At 38.5% G+C, this 21,910-nt stretch overlaps 1 protein-coding gene across 1 annotated transcript in view; it reads right to left on the reverse strand.

Moving 5' to 3' along the window:
* TENT2 (terminal nucleotidyltransferase 2) overlaps positions 1-19,811 on the reverse strand; it is a 39,737-nt gene extending 19,926 nt beyond the window's left edge. The window contains exons 1-11 of the mRNA XM_068666539.1: positions 19,649-19,811; positions 18,741-18,815; positions 17,843-18,034; positions 17,409-17,528; positions 14,422-14,662; positions 13,378-13,492; positions 13,177-13,268; positions 11,707-11,773; positions 5,869-5,938; positions 4,043-4,119; positions 1,546-1,674 (exon numbers count right to left, since the gene is read on the reverse strand). Coding sequence (XP_068522640.1) covers positions 1,546-1,674; positions 4,043-4,119; positions 5,869-5,938; positions 11,707-11,773; positions 13,177-13,268; positions 13,378-13,492; positions 14,422-14,662; positions 17,409-17,528; positions 17,843-18,009 — 1,078 coding nt within the window. The 5' untranslated portion in view covers positions 18,010-18,034; positions 18,741-18,815; positions 19,649-19,811. The remainder of the gene's footprint in view (positions 1-1,545; positions 1,675-4,042; positions 4,120-5,868; positions 5,939-11,706; positions 11,774-13,176; positions 13,269-13,377; positions 13,493-14,421; positions 14,663-17,408; positions 17,529-17,842; positions 18,035-18,740; positions 18,816-19,648) is intronic.
* Positions 19,812-21,910: the final 2,099 nt, after the last annotated feature.

Below are 21,910 nucleotides of genomic sequence, written 5' to 3' on the forward strand. Positions count from 1 at the left end.
TCTATGGAATTCCACCACATCAGATGTGAAGAAAACGTCACAGAGAAAACAACATGGTCACAAGACAGACTTGCTTATGTCCCTGGGATTGGTACGTTAATAATATGCACGTGGTACGGGCTTCAAAGAGTTCAAAAGTAAGTCAGCCAACTGGATGGCAAACACACAAAACACCCTCCTAGGTCCTCTACTACAGATACTGTTCATTGAAAGAAAGCCACCAGCTTGAGTCAACTATCATAAAAAAAATCTTCCACCCTAGCAAAGAGTGGGTGTAGTGTCATCTTGAAACTAATAAATAGTTGGCTACCCACTCTACAGGGAGTATTTTCATTCCAGGCCAAACAAGCTGTCAGAGGAACTAGGCATTGCATCTTTCCATCTCATTTAAAACAAACAAACAAAAAAACAAAGAAAACACAACCACCACCACCACAAAAACCTACACAAACTGATAAAGAAAATTCTAAATGAGAGCATATGCAATTCGTCCACAGATATTATCATAAAATGTTAGAAGTCAGTTCTTACTAAATTATTAGGAAAAGAACAATCAGGACATTACAAAAATAATAAGAAAAAAGATGTAGACCTGACATGAGCAACAAGATACAGAGGCTACTTGTGAACTAACATGAATTAAGAAAAAAGAAAATAGGTCTAGGGGCATACTGCTACATCAGATGTGCTCTTCAGGGGTTTCTTGTCTTCCTTTCTGAAATCACTCATCTCCCAAATAAGCAATCAAGAAACTCATACTGAGCTAAGTGATTTCTTGCATGACTCCTTAAGTCTCAAACAAGAATTGAAAACTGCAAAATTACAAAAGTGGATTTCCTCTAATGGAAGAAAGTGATGAGGGATAAGCTCATTTCTATCTATTCCTCAGGAATATTTCTGGGCTGAATGACTGTTGAATTCTCAGCAGGGATCCTTGGCCTTCCTGCTCCATACAGGTGTTCAATGTTTCCATATGTTGAAGTCACAAGAAAAGATATTGCCCCTAGCAGTCAAATATCCTAACTTCTAGTGGTCTTCAACATCAATCACCTCATATAAGTCAGTAATCAGAAGAAAATCTAACTACATGGTAGTGCACTCTTGCATATACACATCCTCACATTCAGTTCTTCACTCATCAGAACATGGAAAAATAATCCCACAGTATTCTTCCCTTTGAATTTTCTTGTAAAATTCCCAAGTTCCCAAATTAAAAAAAAAATGTTATTTTCATGCTTAAGCCTTTTTAACACAGGCACATTTTTTGTTAGCTGGAGCTTGAGTTTATTTTATAGTTACACAGCGTTCTGCAAGTACATCGACTTTTTCTTTTTTCTTTGGAAGCTGGTAATTGCCTCCTAGGAAGAGGTCCACTTTTTATATAAAAAAGCGTCACTAAGGAAATGAGTAAAAAACACATAGCTTTCAGATTTTTTTTTTTTGTGTGGAAGATCATTTCTAGCAGTGTTTCATTTTATTAAAGAAGAAAACTATTCAAATGTAAACTCAAAAAAGGACAGTGTTAACATGCAAAAACATACTTACTCTGTAAATAGTGCAAAACCATCAACACCAGACTGTAGCTGCTTAAAGTACCACGACTGGCATCATTTATGTCATGAAAACTTGCCCACTTCTTAACAACCAGTACTAATGGACGAACTCTTTTCTCAACTGTAAATAAAATAAATACTTCTCAAAAAAGGGCATGTTTAGACAGAAATTAATCAGTTTTTGTTCCTTCATCAACATGATACTCTTCTTGTATTCTAAGGTTACTTTTTGCAAACTTTTACAGGATTTACTTAATTATTCTACAGCTACTATCTATTGCATAGAAGTCACAAAGTCACAAAAGACATTTGTACTTGAAAAACAGATGTTCAAGTATTCAGATCCATAGATACCCAGCATAACCCTTGTAATTGCCAAAACTAGGCACATCTGTCAATGTAGCAGTGTCACATTCTGCTTCCAGGTTGTCCTCAGTACATTGCACAAATTCTCTGAATTAATTTGGTGCCAGGAAAGACCAAAGCTTTTTTTTTTTTTTTAATTTAGATTATAAACTATGAAGGCAGGGAAATGAATTTTGACTGGAGGAGACAGAGCTCATTTTTTAAGTTTTCCTTGGAGGCCATGAAAGTGGTAATCACTTAATCACTGCATCCAAACATTAATTTTAAATTGCCTTGGCCTAAGTAGCTTTTATTCCCCCCCCTTACACCAATTCATGTAGCATGAGAAACAAGCAAGAGAAGCTAGAAGCCTTGGCTCACTTCCAGAGCTACAATATCATTAGCATATGTAAGACTTGGTGGGAAGAGTCCTGTGACTGCTGTGCTGTCATAGACAGTCCTAGGCTCTTCAGGAAGGCCAGGCAGGGCAGCCACTGTCTGTAATGGAGAGCCTGAGCTGAATGGAGCTTGGAATTGGTGATGACATGTCTGAGAGCCTCTGGGTAGCAAAGAACAGAAAAGCAAATAAACCAGATTTATTCTGGGAGTCTACTATAGACCAGCCAGAATAACAACACCAATGAATTACTCTATGAGGAATTAAGGGATGTCTCTAGATCAGATGTACTTGTCCATATGAGTGACTTCAACTTGCCAGACATCAACTCTGAATATCACATAGTTGATACCAAGAGGCCCAGGAGATTCCTAAAACACCTTGATGATAACTTCTTGATACAGGCAAGGAATAGGAAAGGCGCCCTCCTAGATTTGTGGCTTGTGAACATAAGAGGATATCATGGGTGAAGTGGCAATTGGCAGTCATCTTGGCCACAATGACCATGAAGCAGTTTAAAATGCTTGGTGATAGCAGGAAAACCATCAGCAAAACCTCAGCCCTGGGTATGGGGAGAGCACAGTGCTGGCTGCTTTTTATGTGTCATTGCTTAAGAGTACCAGAGCAGGCAATTTAAAAATGTCTGGAGTCAAGCAGGTGGGGCAGAAGGCCAGCTTGACTGAGCAGGGATCTTCTTCTAGAGGTTAGGTAGAAAAAGAAACACCTGGATTCTCTTGTGCCCTCCAGTGATTTGCTGAGAGGAAAAAGAAAAATCCATGGCAGAAGCTAGAAACACCAGCCTTTGAGTTGTTGACATAACCTCTAATCTATAATCATGAATGGCAAATGTTGTTTTCCTACCCATAGAATGGGTAGAAATCCCGTCCTAGGCATATGCCTTCCTGGATATATGAGGAAATTATAGTCAAATAACTTATGCAGGACAAGTTGCAGACCCTCACAGTAAAGTGAATATGGGATACTGAAATGTCTCTGTTTGAAATCTTACTTAAATTAACTAGTAAATGTACTGATAGCTGAGAGCATCCTACCCTAAAGAGGAAAGAGTTCCTGTATGTGAAAACTGAATGTGCTGGTAAAAGAAATGCACATGACCTAGAAGAATTAGACTGAAGTTTGCTCCTTATGCATTTATCTGCCAAATAAAACTGTGATGCCAAGTAAGAAAAACATAGCTAAGTTCTTAATACTGCTCCTTTAGAAACCCATTTCATAATCTTTTCCTGAAAACCTACCTCCTGAGGAGACACAACTGAGTACTGTTTTGGGGGTAAGTATAAAAACTTAAGCTGTATTTTTGATTTTTCCAAGGAAAGACTCTGTAAGAGCATACAACCACACACACCTACTAGTGGCCGTCAAGGAAACAAAAGGGAAGAATACAATGATGTACATGTATTTGATCCTTTTCCTCTTCCTCTCCCTCATCTATAGAAAACTGAAGCAGCCCTCATAACAGATATGTGGACCTTAATATGAAGAATCTTTGTTATCTTGTGAATATTATACTATTCAATGAAAAATATACATAGCTGATATATCAGTTTAATCCATATATTTAGAGTGAACAACAAGAAGTTAGATGAAACCTAATATAGCTAATATGGTAATTTAATATAGTACCTTAATATATTTGACTGAATTTTAGCAGTTTATCAATACCAAAACACTAATTTAAAAAAGTATAAAAAGTTTATAGAAATAAGAAAATAAATTAGACACTTACTGTATGCATAGGTTCTCAGAAGGAATGTATTTCTTATTCCCACAATATTGTTTACATTCAAGTCAAACTCCACACCGCTATCGGGAACAAGAAAAAAGAATCAAGTGTGACGGTATTCAGTTCCAAAGTATTTATCACCTACTATTACCTGTTACTATTGCCCTTTACCTACCAAGTGACAGAGGTGGAGAAACACAACTTAAAGATGATAACGTTTTAAAAGCTTCCACAAGTAGTACTTGCCTGCAAGCAGTTAATATTATCTGCTCTGTCTGCAGTAGTTATTTGTAGACTTGAATTCCATTATTATTAAAATGCAGCAGTAATTTTTATATGATGAATAAATGTAGACAGAAACGTAGACCATAGTACAACTTAATGTATTAACTAATAGTTGGAATTTTAACAAATCTCTCAAATAGAATTACAACACATGATTTACTACAGACAACATCTGGTATCAGGAAGAATTCCCTGAAGTATTCATTCAGCAAACCATCACAGTGAATTGAAAAGGATACAAAACTAGAAGAGGTCAAAATGTAAGAATCTCTTTTTTGCTATGATGGCCAGAGACAATCAGCAGATACTTTGAAATGAAGACTCTTATTAGACAATGGGGCATGCTTTGGGCTGGTAGGAAGGGGAAGCCACTTATGAATTTTAACTGTTTCAGAGCATGTATTTTTTAATAAGTTCCATATTGTTAACAGCAAAAAATAAGGCAAACATTACCTATTTTATCAGTTCAAAAATGAAATTTTAATTGCTTATAGATACTAATTACTCTCAGTACTCAAGACGCTATATTAAATTCATAGTTACTAAGCTGCTACAACATTTTAACTTGCAAAGAGAAGAGCCTACTATTGACAAAGCAGTAGATATCGATGTTTCCATTTTACATATCCAGGCCTCATTCACATAGCCTTTGTCTGTCTGAACATTCCTTTGGATTTTCTTGAACTACTACTGTAAGAGCATGCTATCAGTGCATATGGACTTGCAAATGTTTAGTTTGCTCAAATATTCCCTGACCTAATCAAAGTATTCCATGACCTTTCACCACATAATACATATCTTCATTGCTCCAGTCTTTCACCTTGGCCTCCGGGACCTAAGAAACCTGAAAGCTGCTAGCAAAGACAGAGGCAAAGAAGGCGTTCAGTACCTTAGCCCTTTCACTATCCTGTGTAACCAGGTCCCCCATCTCAGTCAGTACTGAGCTCACATTTTTCCTAGTCTTTATTTTGACAAGGATGTACTTAATCATGCAATGGATGTAAAAGGCAACAACTTCTTTAAATTCCATTTGGGTTCTAGCTTTAACAGCTTAATCCCTGGATACTCAGGCAAAGTCACTGTATCCCTCCCAGGTCATCTATCCTTACTTCCACCTTCTCTGTACTTTTGTGTCTGAGTTCTGCTAGGAGTTCCTTGTTCATCTACAAGGCCTCTTGGCACTTTTTCATGACTTCTTCTTTGTTGAAATGCACTGCTGTTGAGCTTGGAAAAGATGATCCTTGAATACTAACTAATTTTGTTGGGCCCCTCTTCCTTCCAGGGCTCTATCAATAAAATAGAAATAAATGATATCCTACTATTAATTCACATCACAGAAACTACATTAGGTGCTTCAGGCCATCAAGTAAGTACTCTGACTGTCCCTGCACTAGCTTTATACTAGCTGTATAAATTTGCAATTCAACTAAAATACATCACACAAAAAAACAAAGACTTCGGTGGAATTACTCATATAGAAAGCACATACATAGAGTACTTTCATGTGTCAGTGTCCAAGAAATTGTGTGGAGCAGAGTACTTGCCTGACTTTATCCCTGAATTTCACTATTGGCACTTTTGCTCGAATTAGCTGAGGTCGTTCAATGTAGCATGCTGAAAGGGAGAAAAAAAACAAATTAAGTTTCATGCAAGATACTTATATTAAAAAAAGATTCTACGTGAAATGAAACTGATGATCTATGGCAAATAGCAGCTTATTAAATTTAACAAAAATATTCTCCAAAGAGCTGCACTAAAGTAAGTAACCTTTAGCAACTGCAGCGACAGTGTTATCTAGGAAAGAGTGTAAAAAAGCACTAAACATCAGAGAAAAAGATTTGTGGAAATTTTATCTTCAGGAAGTATATTCAATAAATTTGAACATATGGAATGCAGTTCTACTATGCCTTTGACGAGAAGTACTTTAGTCATAATAGAATTTTTTTTATTATAATTTTTACAATAGAATAATTAAGAGATCACAGAGAAGGGAGCAAGAGCATACCTATCCAAGGTGGCCAGATGCCTGCATTATGCCACATACAGCAAGAGGCACATTATCAGCTGCACATTTTTAATTGCATATAATTTGCTTACTGTTGAAATTATGCATCTTACTAATCAAAAATACTAACTGTATGTAACAATGTTATGTAACATAACTACGTTCACGATGCACTATTTATGCTTAAAACTTCACTTAAGCTGTTTCTTTGGCTAATAGAGTACGTAACAAGAAAAAACTTTTCCTATCAAATTAATCCTGAACACAAAGAATTGGATTTGCAGCCAAGACATTGGTTTCCAAAGATGTAATAAGCTTTATTTACCTTTCATGTTAATAGAAATAGGACATGCAATAAATTCATGGTCCCAGGACTGCACCTCATGATTATACTCACAGTATCAAAACACACGCTCAATGCCAATCTACCAAAGCCTACTAAGCTCTGCCAGATCCAACCAGTGACACCAAATGCATCTTTGCACTTCACTACTTGAAACTGTTGCATCAGTCATATTATCTGTGATTTACCAGTTCTCCACAGTATCTCAGACTATACTTACAGTTACCCATATACTACATTATACTACAGTTACCCATAATCTCAAGTAAGAAATGGCCAAAGATGACAATGGAAAAGAAAATCTTTAGTTCAAATGGCACAAACTTAGGCAAAAAGCACAGTTTTAGTAACTTCTTACACTGCAAATTCTAGGTCCATTTGCATTTGACCATAGCTAACTTTAGATGATACATTCAGGTTTGTTGAAACACTACTGTGTAATATTCAATTATAACAAGTTTTACTTTTTTTTGTGGGGGAGCTTTCTGAGAGTGTTTTATGTATATATGTATACATATTTGGAAAAATTGACCTGAAGTAATCCTTTACTTGGGATTCAAATGCCTTGTATGATCCTAAGCAACACACAAGGAGACACCAAACCAAACAAAAAAGAATGCATCTTACTGACTCAGTAATTTTATAGGAGGACATACAGCTGGTATTTGAGAGGAACTCTGATCTATGTTCACTGAATGTACCATGCAGTACAACTTAAACAAATGTCCCCTATTTCCAGCTGTACCTGAAGATGTCCAAACATCTCTCCTATAACATCCCAGAACACTTTTAATGCAAAGCTATAGAGCTCTGTCTTCTTTCCTTTCATTACCAAATTTAAGATAAAGATGCCCAACACATAGCCTATGGGAGACAACTGTGAGCATCTACATACATATCACAGCTATTTAACTTAACTCACTATAATCGTTCTCAAGAACCCTTCAGATATTAACTGGATTCGTTCTAGTGGCAATCCACTTCAAAACACATCCTTGTCTGCAAGTGCCTCCCAACACTTGACAGGTACTCATGTCAAATTAGTTGGCTAAGAAAAATAAAAAGCCAGTCCAATCTGTTTCCCAAGAGCGAAACAGAGCAAATAATGACAAAAGGTGCCCGATGTTTTACCCTCAGTGCCTGGCTCTGATGACACTGGTAACAGAATCCCTACTGTACATAAACAGTAGATTGCTTCTTCCCTGGTATGGACAGACAGAATGGACAATTTTGAAATATAGGGGGAAAGGACAGAGAATGAAGGGTCCTTTATTTTTTAAACAGAACGTTCTTCTTTCCATGTAAGAGTTGGAAAACAAAGACTTATGTCTATTCCATCACTAAAAATGTCATATTCTCACCTATGTGTAAAATCCTTCAAGGTAATTGATACGAGTTAAAGTTTTCTCAATTCTCCTAGTTGCTATGTTCCTCACTAGAAAACAGCTATGTGGATTCCACTCTGATACTCTCAACACTACTGCACCTTTTTGTAAAGCTTAGAGAAAGTGGGCTCTTTATTATTTATTTAGGTATAGATACCAGTCAACCCAGTATTGGTAAATTGCTGTTAAAATGAATCCTGTCTGGACTGGATAAAGCTAAAGAGAGTAGCCAACTTGTGGTGGTTCAGATTGTACTCCCTTCAATACATTGTAACTGCTGTCACCCCAAATTCACTTTTCACATTCCTAAGAGAGTGGTTTTTACATGCAGTCCTGGGGATGTCAGCCAGTATTACAAAAACAGATATATGCAGGCATCTGAACAAATATATCTACAAATTACAAATCTATCATATGCCATGTACTCCACTACTCTTTGGAATTAAAGATAAATTGCTGCTTTCCTTATATTTCTGTGCTCTAGTAGAAACACAATATCTAACTCTGAGACCAAAATGTCATGAAGTATTAGTAAGTATCAGAAGCATTCTCTTGCTTTATTCTGCACCTTGAGTGTTCAAAAAAGAACAGGTCGTGATTCTAGTCCATATTCCAAATGCAGAGTGAAAACATGAACTATTGCTCTTAAGATTTGAAATACGATGGCCTTGAGATCCTTGCTTACACTTGTTACCTTTTGCAAGCTCAAATTCAAATAAACTGGAGTTTAGATAAATTTTCAATCTGATTCCCAAACCACTTGACTGAAACACTGATTGAAAAAATCACAGTTAACTATATAAAAGATAAAAAAAGATGACACAAAGTTCTGAAAATGGTTCAACTAATAGAGGCGTAAGAAGTTGAAAAAGAGATAGATCTAATCAACACTCAGACTATTTCCTAATTATCAATCAGTAATGGAATTACAGTGAAGTAGAAAAATCACATTTTTATTGCCTTCATTTTGGAACGTACAGGAGCATCATAGCACAGGATGAAAGAAGGAAGTTAGGAGAAGCACAGCTAGAAAAACTTCTTCCACATTTCTAAACTATAATGGTCTAGGAAAAGGCTTTAAAAAAAAAAGCTTAGAACATTATCCATTTCACAAATATTGCCTTACAAAAAAATATATTCTTTCATCCCTTTAACTCCTTATAAAACCAGATCAAAACCTTAGTTTTAAGCAACATTTCCCCACCCCTTAATTTCTCTTAAAACCTGGCATATTTAGTTAGCTTTCATGTTTGGCCTATGATTTTTTTCTGCTCTTTATTGGTTAGCAAGCAATAAGTTTAATAAGTTTAATGGCAGCTCACACAGTTGAGAGCATGATTAAGTCTTTCCTCCACCAAAATGAGAAAGAACTACTTTACTTAACTACTGTGGTCGAAGAAGGATTACATTAAGATAAGGCAGCATCAGAAGTATTAGCTAGACAGCACACAACTTAACAATAATGATCAGAAGAAACTTCATACCTTCCTTGTTGTTAAACAGCACATGCAGTAAAAGACAGGGCATTGTTCAAATGAAACTGCAGTTCTTAAAGAAGTTTCGTACAGACGGATCTTACATTTGCTTTTGCACAGTACTGGCATATATGTACTCTTGCTATCCCTTTGAAGGCTGCAAATCTAGAATTCTGGCTGAAGTTGAAGCACTGGTTCAGAAGTATTACAATTTCTGTATGCTTTTTCTTTAAATATAAGTAGATGTAGACCCCACCTTTAGTGGTTAAGTGGAACTTGATTTCTGAAGACAGTAAAGGTAAGAAATTACTTTAAAAAAATCAGTCCTATTAAAACAAACAAAACCTTAGCCAGTCTGGAGCTGACGATGGACAGACATTTCTAAGCACATCAAGCTTGACACTACCAAACCCGCAGGAGTGCCAACAGGACAACACTGAAACATACTGCTAATATTGCCTCCCCAGAGGTAAAGAAAAAGCATATGAATCCATTAGCTTCTGAAGTCTAGCCTCGGGGGGAAAAAAAAATCTCTCCCCAAACCCCATAAACTATTTTGCAATTGTAGATGACAGCAATTATATTTTGTCTCATTAAAATAACTGGCAAACCTCTTTGTTTCAGAAGCAGTAAACCTCAGCATAGTTGAGAAGTTTGTAAATGAACTAAATCCAAATGGAAAGATGCATATTGAAAACATTTTCATTTCAAATCAAGCAGATAGTTTAAATGACTTTAAACTATCAGCTCTATGCAGAGAACACTCATAAAGAAACACAAGGATAGATGTCTAGATACAGGAACTCCTGCCCATAATGATGTTAAAGTTATGAGGAGATGATCTAAGAGATCTACATATCACAACTGACAAAATCAGAAGGAAAAAGAATATCAGAAGTGTTTTGTCTTGCCTAACCTCCCATTGAAGAGTTGGATTAAATGAAGTTCACTGAAGGTACTCACAAGGCAACAGGGAATTAGGAAAACAGCCAAAATGCGTAATGGCAGAAAAAAAAAACACTTCAGGGATTGCTCCCCCATGACAGAGATGCCTTTCTGTTACTGGTACTCCCTGGCAAACAGACTTGAATGCCTAAAACTCTCACACTGAGCACTATATTTATTTTTTTTAAGTGATAGTTTATTTAGATGTGCTCTTCCCGGTCTCCAAAACCACCGCTATTTTATCACTGTGTTTCTCAGCACTGGAAATTACTTGTATCTTAAGCATACCAGATTAAGTTCTAGACTGGTTACAGAAAAAGATCAATATACAACAGCAAAAAGTCATTAAATATCAGATGCTTTTACTGAGACAGATGTGATCAGTCTCTTCTCAAGAGAGATGTTGACATGTGGGCATGCACACCTGCCGGTAAAGAAATGTTGAAGTCTGCAGAGAAATTTATGGTTTGTTCCTCTTGCCATTGCAGACTGTTCAGAAGAGCAGTATATGGAACGGCATCAAAGAATGCATCACAAACCTAAGAACTAGGGGGACACAGCCATTGATAATAATAAAGTGACAGGATCTTTTATAATTCAAAGAACTGGACAAAATCCTCTTTGAAGTAGGAGGCTTTCACTTTTAAGTCAAGAGCTACCCCCTGAGAATTCTTCATCTGAAGGCAGTTTAAACAACAACTTATAAGAACGATGAATTGACCTGTTTCTACTGATTGTGCTAGTACTGATAACATTTAAATTCTCTTCACTAGGTACAAAAGTTAACTATTTCACTGGATCAAGGCTCAAAATAGAGTTTTACACAGCCTACCGCAAGTGGTATCTTTCTTTACAAATTCTTAACAGTACTGTCCACAGGAAGGCACTAATTCTAAAAGAATAGTATTAATTCACTAACAGGCACTTCCCCAAAACAAATCCACTCATCCTGCCTCCACCTCCTTCAATTGTGGACCATGACTCAAAAATTATTTGAGATCCTACCCGTACTTGAAGTCTACTAGTTTGGAGGGTAATGCTTAGGTTTTTCTATCAGTACCATCATACAAGTAAGTAATGATTTACTAAGTATTTTAAACTTTGCTCCAAACAATATTGTGATAAGATGGTAGACAACAGGCAAGTACATCAAGTAATTCTAACTGTGCATCAAAACTTCTTCCAAAATTGCCTATAGTCTTACCACCTCATTGTAGCTTGGAACTTACAAAGTTTAGTACTGAAGAGTTTTTGGACTAAGCTGAGCACATGCCTTGCTTCTGTCTTCTGATTTACCTGAAATATAATACTAAAGTTAAAGAAAGACACTGCTATCTCTCATTTAAATGTTCCTTATTCTTATACAATAAGCATGACTTTACTTTTCAAATTAAAACAACTACCAGTTCTCAAAGTAAGACACAAACATGCACACCAACACATTCCTCAGTCTACATAGACATTTAGTGTGGAAAAAGCCAGACAGAACAATTCATATCTAAAATGCAAAGTAACTATCAGACATCCACAAACTATAGAACTTGACAGAGAACTAGCCCTACTTATACAAAAATGTAGTTATTCCTTTCCTGCCTCCTATTTGATGTTCCAATTACTTTAAAATCATGTTCTAAGTTTTTGTTCCATCGATACTCTCAATTCCATCAATTCTCTCAAAAATTCTCTTACAAAGATACTTAAAATATTTTGCAGATCAAATTTCTTCTTACTCCTGCTCACTAAAATCAGTGTCTAAGAGTCTAAATAATAAAATAAAGTTGTTCCTGCATCTAAAATGAGTTAGAGTTCTTTAAACAACTTTCTTCATGATCTTGGCAACCTCCTTGTGTTTTGTTATGCTTTGTCCATTTGTGAAATGACAAGACAATGCTTATTTTTGGAATGTTCTTTTGCGTAAAAGGGTTTATAGGGTTAACTTACTAACTGCAATGTTATGGGAGCCATAATCCATAGCTATCACCAGCGCAAAAATATGTTATTAAATCAGAAGAACTTGATTGTTTATCCTCATTTTAGAAGCTTCCTTTATAAAAGCACATACATTTTAAAAAGTTATTGAATATGAAGTGGTTAAGTTATTAGAGAGTACACCTAACAAGAAGTCTTTGTTCCAGTTATAAATATATTAGAATTAGAATCATAGAATGCTTTGGATTTGAAGAGACCTTACAGATCACCCAGTTCCAACCCCTTGCCATGGGCAGGGACACCTCCCACCAGACCAGGTCGCCCAAAGCCCCATCCAGCCTGGCCTTGAGCACCTCCAGGGATGGGGCATCCACAGCTGCTCTGGGGCACCTGTGCCAGGGCCTCACCACCCTCTGAGTAAAGAATTTCTTCCTTATATCTAATCTAAACCTACCCTCTTTTAGTTTAAAACCATTTTCCGTTGTCTTACCCCTGCACTCCAAGAGTACCTCCCCAGCTTTCCTGCAGGCCCCCTTTAGGCACAGGAAGGCCACTGTAAGGTCTCCCCAGAGCCTTCTCTTCTCCAGACTGAACAGCCTCAACTCCCTCAGCCTGTCCTCATAGGAGAGGAGCTCCAGTCCCTATTATCAGTATAGTGGCCCTCCTCTGGGCTCTTTCTAGTAAGTCCATGTCCTTGTTATGCTGGAAGCCCTAAAACTGAATGCAGCACTCCAGGTGGGGTCTTAAAAGAGCAGAGTAGAATTACTTACTGGTTCATCTTTAACCACCAAGCATAAGTCACCATCACTGCTACGAGTTCCAAATCCATTCAGTGATGACCCAACCAAAAAGAGTCTGCTCTCTGTAACAAGAGAACCACAGATTAAAACCTGATGTGACATGTCAAAGTTTAGAGGAAAGAACTGTGAATATCAACAGTGCTGAGACAAGTAATAAGTAATCAAACATACGTGGAAAAATTCGCTGGATCTCCCTCTGGATTCCTATTCTGCAGAGCTCTTTTTTGTTCAAATCACAGGTCTGTTGCTGACATACTTGAAACAACTCCAAAACCTGTTGACTTAACTTGACACACATTCAAAAAGTAAAGATAAAGGAAGTGAACATTCTTTACTGTTGCCATTATAAGAAACAGAAAACTGAATTTGAATAAAAACCCCGGCATTGTTTCACGTGATCTGTTCTGTAGTGTGGAGTTTTAGTTTTCTTGAATTCATCCTGAACACTTCCCCAGAAGAAATTTCTGTGAATTTTTTACATTTAAATTTGTTCCATCTGTTTTAAAATGTCTACCCACAAGAAATAACTGTTGTCCCATCAGTATCTGCAACCTTTTCTGCAAATAAATAGTAGAAGACTGGAAATATGTTCTGTTGACTATAACATCAACTGTTTTCCTACCAGTAACTGGGACAACAGTAAACACTAAAACTGACATGTTTTCTTCATTTTTTTTTTTACCCAACGTAAACCATTAAAGAAGTGATTAGACAGACATTTACTGATTCTCTTTAACAGCACCACTGGCATATACTATGATCAGACATACATACTAAAATCTTTTGTCATGTTGGGCAGATAAAATATTAAGACTGATTAGCCACAAGCTTTTTGTTTTCTTCATAAAAAAAGAGCTAATCTCCCATTGCTTGATTATTTTAATCAGGATTCTCCTTGCCCCGAAGTCCTTGATAAATGCGCCATCCCTCCAATTTCTACTTTTTCTGGAGCAGATATAGATTTCCTTAGATCAACATGAAAATCAAACAGCACAGGCAAACAACATGCCTACCCCCAGAAATGCTTCAAATGCCTAGGACTTAGCTGCCTAGTGGCAGCTACATTTTTGATACTCCTTCTAATGGCAGCTCAGCAGTAGAGACCACAAGACACCACCAAAGAACCCTGATGAAATGTGAATGGCCTCCCTCAGCAATATCAGACCCCACCTACAGAGAAGATAGATGTCAAACACAGGCATACAAAGAGATTACCTTATCTTTGGCCACAGGAAGCGTGATTTCTGTAACAGATGAAGAATCTTGCAATGGAGGGACACATGCAGTTACATCTGGTAAGTAAGGTGTAAACAGTGGAGATGGAATTGAGCTTGGAAAGGAGCATGTAGGTTCTTCTGGTAAAGGCACTACTTGGTTAACTACAGTTGTTTCACAATGAAGTGAATCAAACCGCTGTCGTTTGGTAGTATACAGAACAGTTTGATCACTTAGTCTCCTGAAGAAAAAAAAAGATAAGAGACAGTAATTCCTCTATCTTGCCAGCTCCAGCCTACGACTAAAGAGTAGTTAGTGCAAATACTAATGGTTAAATGATGCAACTATTTCACTAAAATCAAGTGTTATTCTACAGAACAAAAAGCATGCCCATCCTAGATATTAGGTGAAATAAACCTGAAACAGGAAGAGAGAACACACAACTGCAAAAGTGCAGCTACAACTGAAGTGAACTGACACAACTACCACTGCAAAAGTATTTATATTAACTTTGAAATTAAATAGCAAATTCAGTTAATCAGGACAGCTAAGAAAGATCAGTGCTAGTCATACTATTTTTGTGACCAACTACTTTTTTATATAAAAAAAGACATATACAGACAATTTAAATGTACTTTTCTTTAAACTGAAATCAACAGAAGTGTAGTGAGAAGTTTTGTGAATTCTGAATACCTCCTGATGAATATAGTAAGTTCAGTAGGGGAGAGGTGAGAAAAAGAAAGGTATCAGAATAGTCACTCAAAACGTAGCATTTGTCTGTTTAGGCTTAAACAGACAAATAGTTCCTGTATATAGGCAGGAGAATATGTAATCCAGGCAAAATAAGACCACTATTCTTTTGACCTAACAATTCTACTAAGTCACACATGCCGTAATGTCTCATTTTGAAACACAAACTTGTGTTTCTTCATTAACTCATTTGTGATAGGAATTCATGCACCTTGTAAGACACACAGCAATCTTATTACAGAAAGCCCTTAGGAAACCAAACCCTTCATTAAGGAAAAGTTATAATGAGAGCTGATCAATGGTTGAATACTGTGGTCTATCCATAATAAAGCGAATGAGAGAATATTCATGTTGTGTTTATATGTCAAGTACTGCACATAAGCTTACTAGTACGAGGTTGTTCACGAATTTTAAAAAAGTGAAATCCAATGTTCATATGTATCAATGAATTAGTTACTTATAGAACTACAAGTCTGAGAGAAGTTTTGCTAACATTACCTATACTTGGTCTGAAAGGAACTCACAGCATAATGCTAAATCAAAACACAAAATTGTTTCAGTTTATTTTAACTGAACAGAACTTACATGACTGATCTTCAGCAAAAAATACCTTAAGAAGAGTTGACTCATGATCTACGGATTAACTAGTGGATTGCAAAGCTCTTAACATAGCATAGCTTTCCATAAGCCAGGCCGGTCAAGAAAAAAAAAATCACACATGCACCAGGAAATTCTTTAGTTTGTGAGATGCCTATATACTCAATTGTAATTTAACTCCGTGTTTTCAATTTTACTTAATTGTTCTTAAATATGTTAAATATGGTAGAGAAACAGCATATAAGAAATAGTTATGAAGATAGATAAAGTTTCATCTGAAAATAGCTTGTTCACAGAATTAAAAATTGTGCAAATACATGTCAACTATTGTTTCTAAAGTCATAAAGCAATTTTTTCTAAAACGTTAAGCAAAAATAAAACCACACACTCTTATCTTAAATCCCTCTTCCTGTTGCAGCTGAAGTAACTAAGTTATGTAAATTCATATCACAGAATCACAGAATGGTTTGGGTTAGAAGGAATCTTAAAGACCATACAATTCCAACCCCCCTGCCATGGGCAGAGACACCTCCCACTATATCAGGTTGTTCAGGGCCCCATCCAGCCTAAAGCCATTCTTCCTTGTCCTATCCCTGCACTCCCTGACAAAAAAGTCCCTCCCCAGCTTTCCTGTAAGACCCCCTTTAGGTACTGAAAGGCCACTGTAAGGTCTTCCCGGAGCCTTCTCTTCTCCAGGCTGAAGAACCCCAACTCCCTCGGCCTGTCTTCATATGAGACTTGACCAACCCTGTGTCCCTCCTCGGGACTCTCTTCATGTCCTTCTTGTTCTGGGGGTCCCCGAGCTGAATGCAGAGCTCCAGGTGGGGCCTCACAAGAGCAGAGCAGACAGGCAGAATCACCTCCCTCACCCTGCTGGCCATGCTGCTTTTGATGCAGCCCAGGACTTGGTTGGCTTTCTGGGCTGCAAGCTCACATTGCCAGCTCACGTCAAGCTTCTCTTCAACCAGCACACCGAGGTCCTTCTCCTCAGAGCTGCTCTCAATACATTCTCTGCCCTGACTGTATCTGTATTTATCTATCTGTAAATACACATATATATAAATGAACTAAGTCTCTCTCTTATTTGTTTGAAAAGTAGCCATTTTGTTTCCATAAAATTTCTCTTAAAAAAAAAAAAAAATATATATATATATATGCTTGAATTTAGCACTTTCTATTTGAAAAATAAAACATTACATAATTAAGCAAAAACAGAAGAAATATCTACCATGTCATCATTCCCCAGAATGCTGAAGAGTTTTAACTTGACAAATTAACAGGAAGGGAACACTCATTTATTGACACAAACCCTCCTATAGTCAAGCATACACAGGCTATGATCTGTTTTAGAACTAAAATAAAACACCCAAGTCGCAGTCCTGTAAGGCCACAACTGCTGAAAAGAAAAACTACACAAACTAAGTCCCTTATGAAGACTAAAATTTCTCAAAAGTAGATACAAGAATTATTTAAGAGCTGTGACATGGCCTGCTTCATCAAAAAGTTTTATTCACTATTCTTGAAACTTCTAACAAAATTTATCTCGCATAAAAAAAAATGGTATTAGACAAGCGTCCTCATACGTACAGTACAACCATAAATAATCACACGCACCCACACCTACGTCCCCCCCATCTTACTTTCTTCCTCGGAATGACACAGGAGCAGGAGATGTATGTGCTGGACTGCCATTTCCATAAGTCAATGTCGGTGATGTAACAGCAGTTGCAAGGTTTGCATTCAACAGAGCCCTGGAAAGACTATAGTTCGTAACAGTTAATTCATGTAGCAGCTACTAAAAAGCTTGTTACAAGTTGGTCGTATTTTTGTGCATTATCAACTCTCACTATTGCAATGACGTATGTTGTGCAGTACACAACACAGGAGTGCATTAAAACTTGCAAGTCAGTAACATAAATGACACAGCTCTGCACATGACACCCTTCTACTTTCTACCTAACACAGTTTAATGTTAAAAACACTGAAAAACACCCTCCATTAGCAGAAATTCTTTTACAACACAGTAGCTGTATATTTCAACTCACTCCCTTATACCAAATCTTACTGTACTTACACAGCATTCTGAATGTTGACCTGAGCTTCAGTAATTTGCTGGTTAGAGAGAGGAGTAGATGGCATATTTATAGGAATCTTGTTGAAAAAAATATTCTGTTGTTGATGTTTTGGTGGGAAGGGTGGACAACCCAAGCTGGAGGAATTTCGGAACATGCTCCTTTTCATATGAAGTGAACATGTATCTTTTTACCTGCATTCAAAACAAACAAACAAAATTAGGCAACAAATAACTACTAGTTACTTTTTAACCTCTTGGGTTTAAAATTTGGAACTGTTTAGAATATATCTTTATGTACCGCTTAAAAGGATTGTAATTCTGGGCTAGTTTTATCTCCTTTCAGGACAAGATGCAAAAATACTATATTCTCTAAGTTTCACACTTCAGTTGGCAGTTGAAGTTTCTTCAATTGTTTTCTCTTTTAGGTTTCTGTTATATAAGAACCCTGCAAATAAACAAGGTGTCTCACTGACAAACACAGTTGCTCATGATTAACCTTAACACCTTGCATAAAACGATTTACCCAGTTAGCGCAAACTCAAACATAAGAGGAAGAAGTTTTAAGAAGTTTTAAATGGAACATTCAGAAGTTGTAAGAGTAACGACAGTGATTCTGTAATTATTGTACCAAAACCTTTTATCAAACCAATGCTATAATAGCACATATGGAAAAAGTGCTACAGAGTAGTTTAAGTTTAGAGTAATGTAACACTTCTTAAGTTCTCTCAATTATCAATCCGTATGTACATGTGTATATATATTATATTTAAACTATATGCACACATGTAATAAACTGTATTAATAATTACATTAATAGCCACTCTGTCATACTCTGAAATAGCGATAGCTATAGTAAGAGCTCACTGCTACCACTGTCTCGATGTCTTCTTTCACCTACCGCTGTGAGCTGCTGTTGTGTTCCGACCTCTTCAGACGGCTCCTGCCGTAGCTGCAGGCAGCATTAGCACAGAACCTGTGCAAATAAGACGGAAGGGGTTTATTCACTCAGCGATGACATGCCTTGCTTCTTGCAGCCTGGGACTCCACGATCCTTGTGGGTCCCTTCCAGCTGGGGTACCCTGTGATTCCCGTGGTGAGAGCCCACTCCAGTGGAAATCTCTTTCTCCCTGATGTTTACGCGCTGTCTGACGCCTGCGTGCAGCCCCGAACCCACAGCACAGTACAAAACCGAAACACACACGGAAGTTGTATTAAGGAAGTACAACGTAAGGGTTCCAGCGACAAATTCTTAGTTTGTTGAAGGGACCTTTCACGAAAGCAAGTCCCTTAAACTTCCCATTTCTAGCACAGACAGGCGGCTGTTGACACCCCTCCTCTCGTCCATGGGCACTTGTAAGCCATTCTCTATGGTACACGTAAGGAGTTGGTGGTTATAATTAATTAGCATCAGCAGCAGAACTGTGTATCAAAAGTCAGGGTTTCACATAGCTCTGGGAGCAATAGGTTTTCAACCTTCACGGTCGTAAACACCCCGAAAATGAAAACAAGCCAAAAGCCACGCCGGGAACATTAAACACAAGCTCCCCCACCCGCAACCCAAAACTACGCCGGGCTGCCGCCTCACGGCCGCTTCCCGGGCTGAGCTACCTCAGAAGAAAGTCGCAGGGCTCCCCAAAAACGGGCTCCCTCGCGACATGCCTCCGACACCCCTCCTCGGACGGGCACTGCTCCCAGGCGACGGGGTTCTGAGGGGCACAGGCGAGCAGCCGCTGACACCTCCACCCCCCTCACCCGGCCGAGACCCCCCGCTCCCCCCGGGCGGCACCAGCCCCTCCGCAGCCTTACACCGGACCAGCTCAGACCGTCTCCGTCCTTCACAATCGCCTAGACCCGTTCCCTGCACCCGGCGGGAGCTCTTGGGCAGCTGCGTGGCCCACGGGCGAGCAGCGCGGCTCCAGCCGGGGACTGCCCCTTCACCCGGATCCGCCGCCGCCCGCAGGAAGTGCCCGCCCCGCCGGCACCGGCACCGGCCGCCATCGCCCTCCTTCCCCCTCCCTCCCCGCCGGGCGCATGCGGACATGGCGGGCGCCGGCAGGGCGGGCGCGAAGATGGCGGCCGAGGGGGCTGAGGGGAGCTGCTGGAGGCCGCGGCGCGTCCCCGGCGGCGGAGGGCTGAGGGGGTCGCTGCTCGGTGTTGCGCTGTGGGGCAGCGCCGAGTCAGGCTAAAACGTAGCACAGGGGCTTTGGTTGCGCTTATCCGCAGCTCAAGCGTGTGTGGAGGTGATAATGTTTGGGTGGGTCAACAAGGAGCTGGCCCCAAGCGGTTGTGGATGTGCAGGGGGGAATAGTGGGGTGTAAGTGAGTCAAAACACACATCCACTGCAGAGTAAAGGAGTTCATGAGGCAGGAGACACACCAAAGTTTGTTTCCTTCCCTGGGAGAAGGACAGTTGCTATCAGTGAACTCTTGACTGAGGTAAAGAGCTCAGGCATTCGTGTGGAGGCACTGTGGAAGCTGCCACCCTGCAGAAAAAAGGGGCACGTTGAGGACTGGCTCACTGCGATCTTACCTTACTCACACGGGTGGAGCTGTCCTGGCTAAAGGTTCTGCGCTGTGCATTGAACATCAACACTTTTTGTATAGATAAAAGCAATAATTTGGAAGAGCATGTGCCCAAGTAACCTGTGTTGCTATGTTTTTCATTGTATGCTTTCCCTCTGCTGCCCCGCACAACTTGATATTTTCCGTGTGCATTAATCTAGGTACTAAATCTAACCTTATTTTTTTTGGCACGGAGTGTTCAGTCTTAAGGATTTTACCTCATGTCATACCTGCTTCTGTTTTTCAAAATAGCTACATGTTTCAGTGAAGCACCTCAAATAACCTGATGCTTTACAGATCAGCAACAGCCTTATGAGACAAATCTCAGTGCTTTGACGTGCTGAGAGGTATTGTTCTATCCTTTTCAATATGTGCATTCTTACATCCTGACCCCAACTGTGATCTCAGAAAGTTAACGGATAGCTCAGATCCTCTTCTATCAGAAAAGAGCTTCAAAGCCTTACTTCTGGTTTTAGTCATTCAGGCAAAGAATGAGACTGCTGGTCAAGAGATAACAACCATAAGAGAGGGAATTTGAGAACTAGCACTAGAGATTTCACTTGAATACCAAAATAGAATAGGATTAGGACTGGTCTTGTGTTTCTGCCTCCAAAGACAATATTGTTCTAGAATAAAAATGGTGTATTTATTAGAGCAGTTTGTAAAGCAAATTTATTGGAATAACAACAGAGAAACTGAATGAACAATGAAAGAAGTATGATCTGTAAGAGAAGCAGAGTGCTGAATTCAACCTCTAAAAATATAAATAAGACTTATTTCTAGTGGGTGGAGAAGAAGATGCTTTCCAGAAGTCAATTCTGGATACAGCAATTCTGGTTACTACTCTGATCCAGCAGCTGCAATCTCTGTCATAGAAAGGAAACAATTATACAACATTCAAGTTCCAGTTTGGTGTTGGTCACAATTTTCTGAAACTTCTTTAGAGCTGAAATGTTCCAGGTTTAGGTGCTGTTTCAAGGTAAACAGTGCTGGAAAGCTTGCTCAGAACAGTTCAACATTCAACATTCATAGTGCAAGCAGAATAAGTAGAAGAAAAAGCTATTCTTTTATGGAAACCTTAAAATCTTCAAAAGTCTATAGGCTCTTTTCTTGCTGTCTTAACACTGGGTGATACTTGTGGGAACTGAGGAAGCAGTATGTTTTGAATATACTTTAGCAAGCAGCCCTGTGCTCATCCTTTCCCTCTGGGGAAGCTGCTCAACTTTCTTGAAACATTTTTAAGTATCTAAACTAACTGTAGTAGATTGTTGCTTTTTATGTTACTAGTCTCCAGGACCGGGTCTGAAATAATGAAACTTGTATCAACACAGTATTTCATTGTAAGTATGCCATTTTTGTATATTGCACTAAGACCAAACATGGCAAATACATTAAAAAAAAATATGTATCTCTAATTAAACAAATTGAGCTATACCAGAGATTAATATCGTGCAGGATCCAAAGTGAAGACTGCAGCGTTTTAAACATGATGGTATATATGATACAC

This window comes from Anas acuta, chromosome Z (assembly GCF_963932015.1).
Source record: "Anas acuta chromosome Z, bAnaAcu1.1, whole genome shotgun sequence".
NCBI classification, from domain to species: Eukaryota; Metazoa; Chordata; class Aves; order Anseriformes; family Anatidae; genus Anas; species Anas acuta.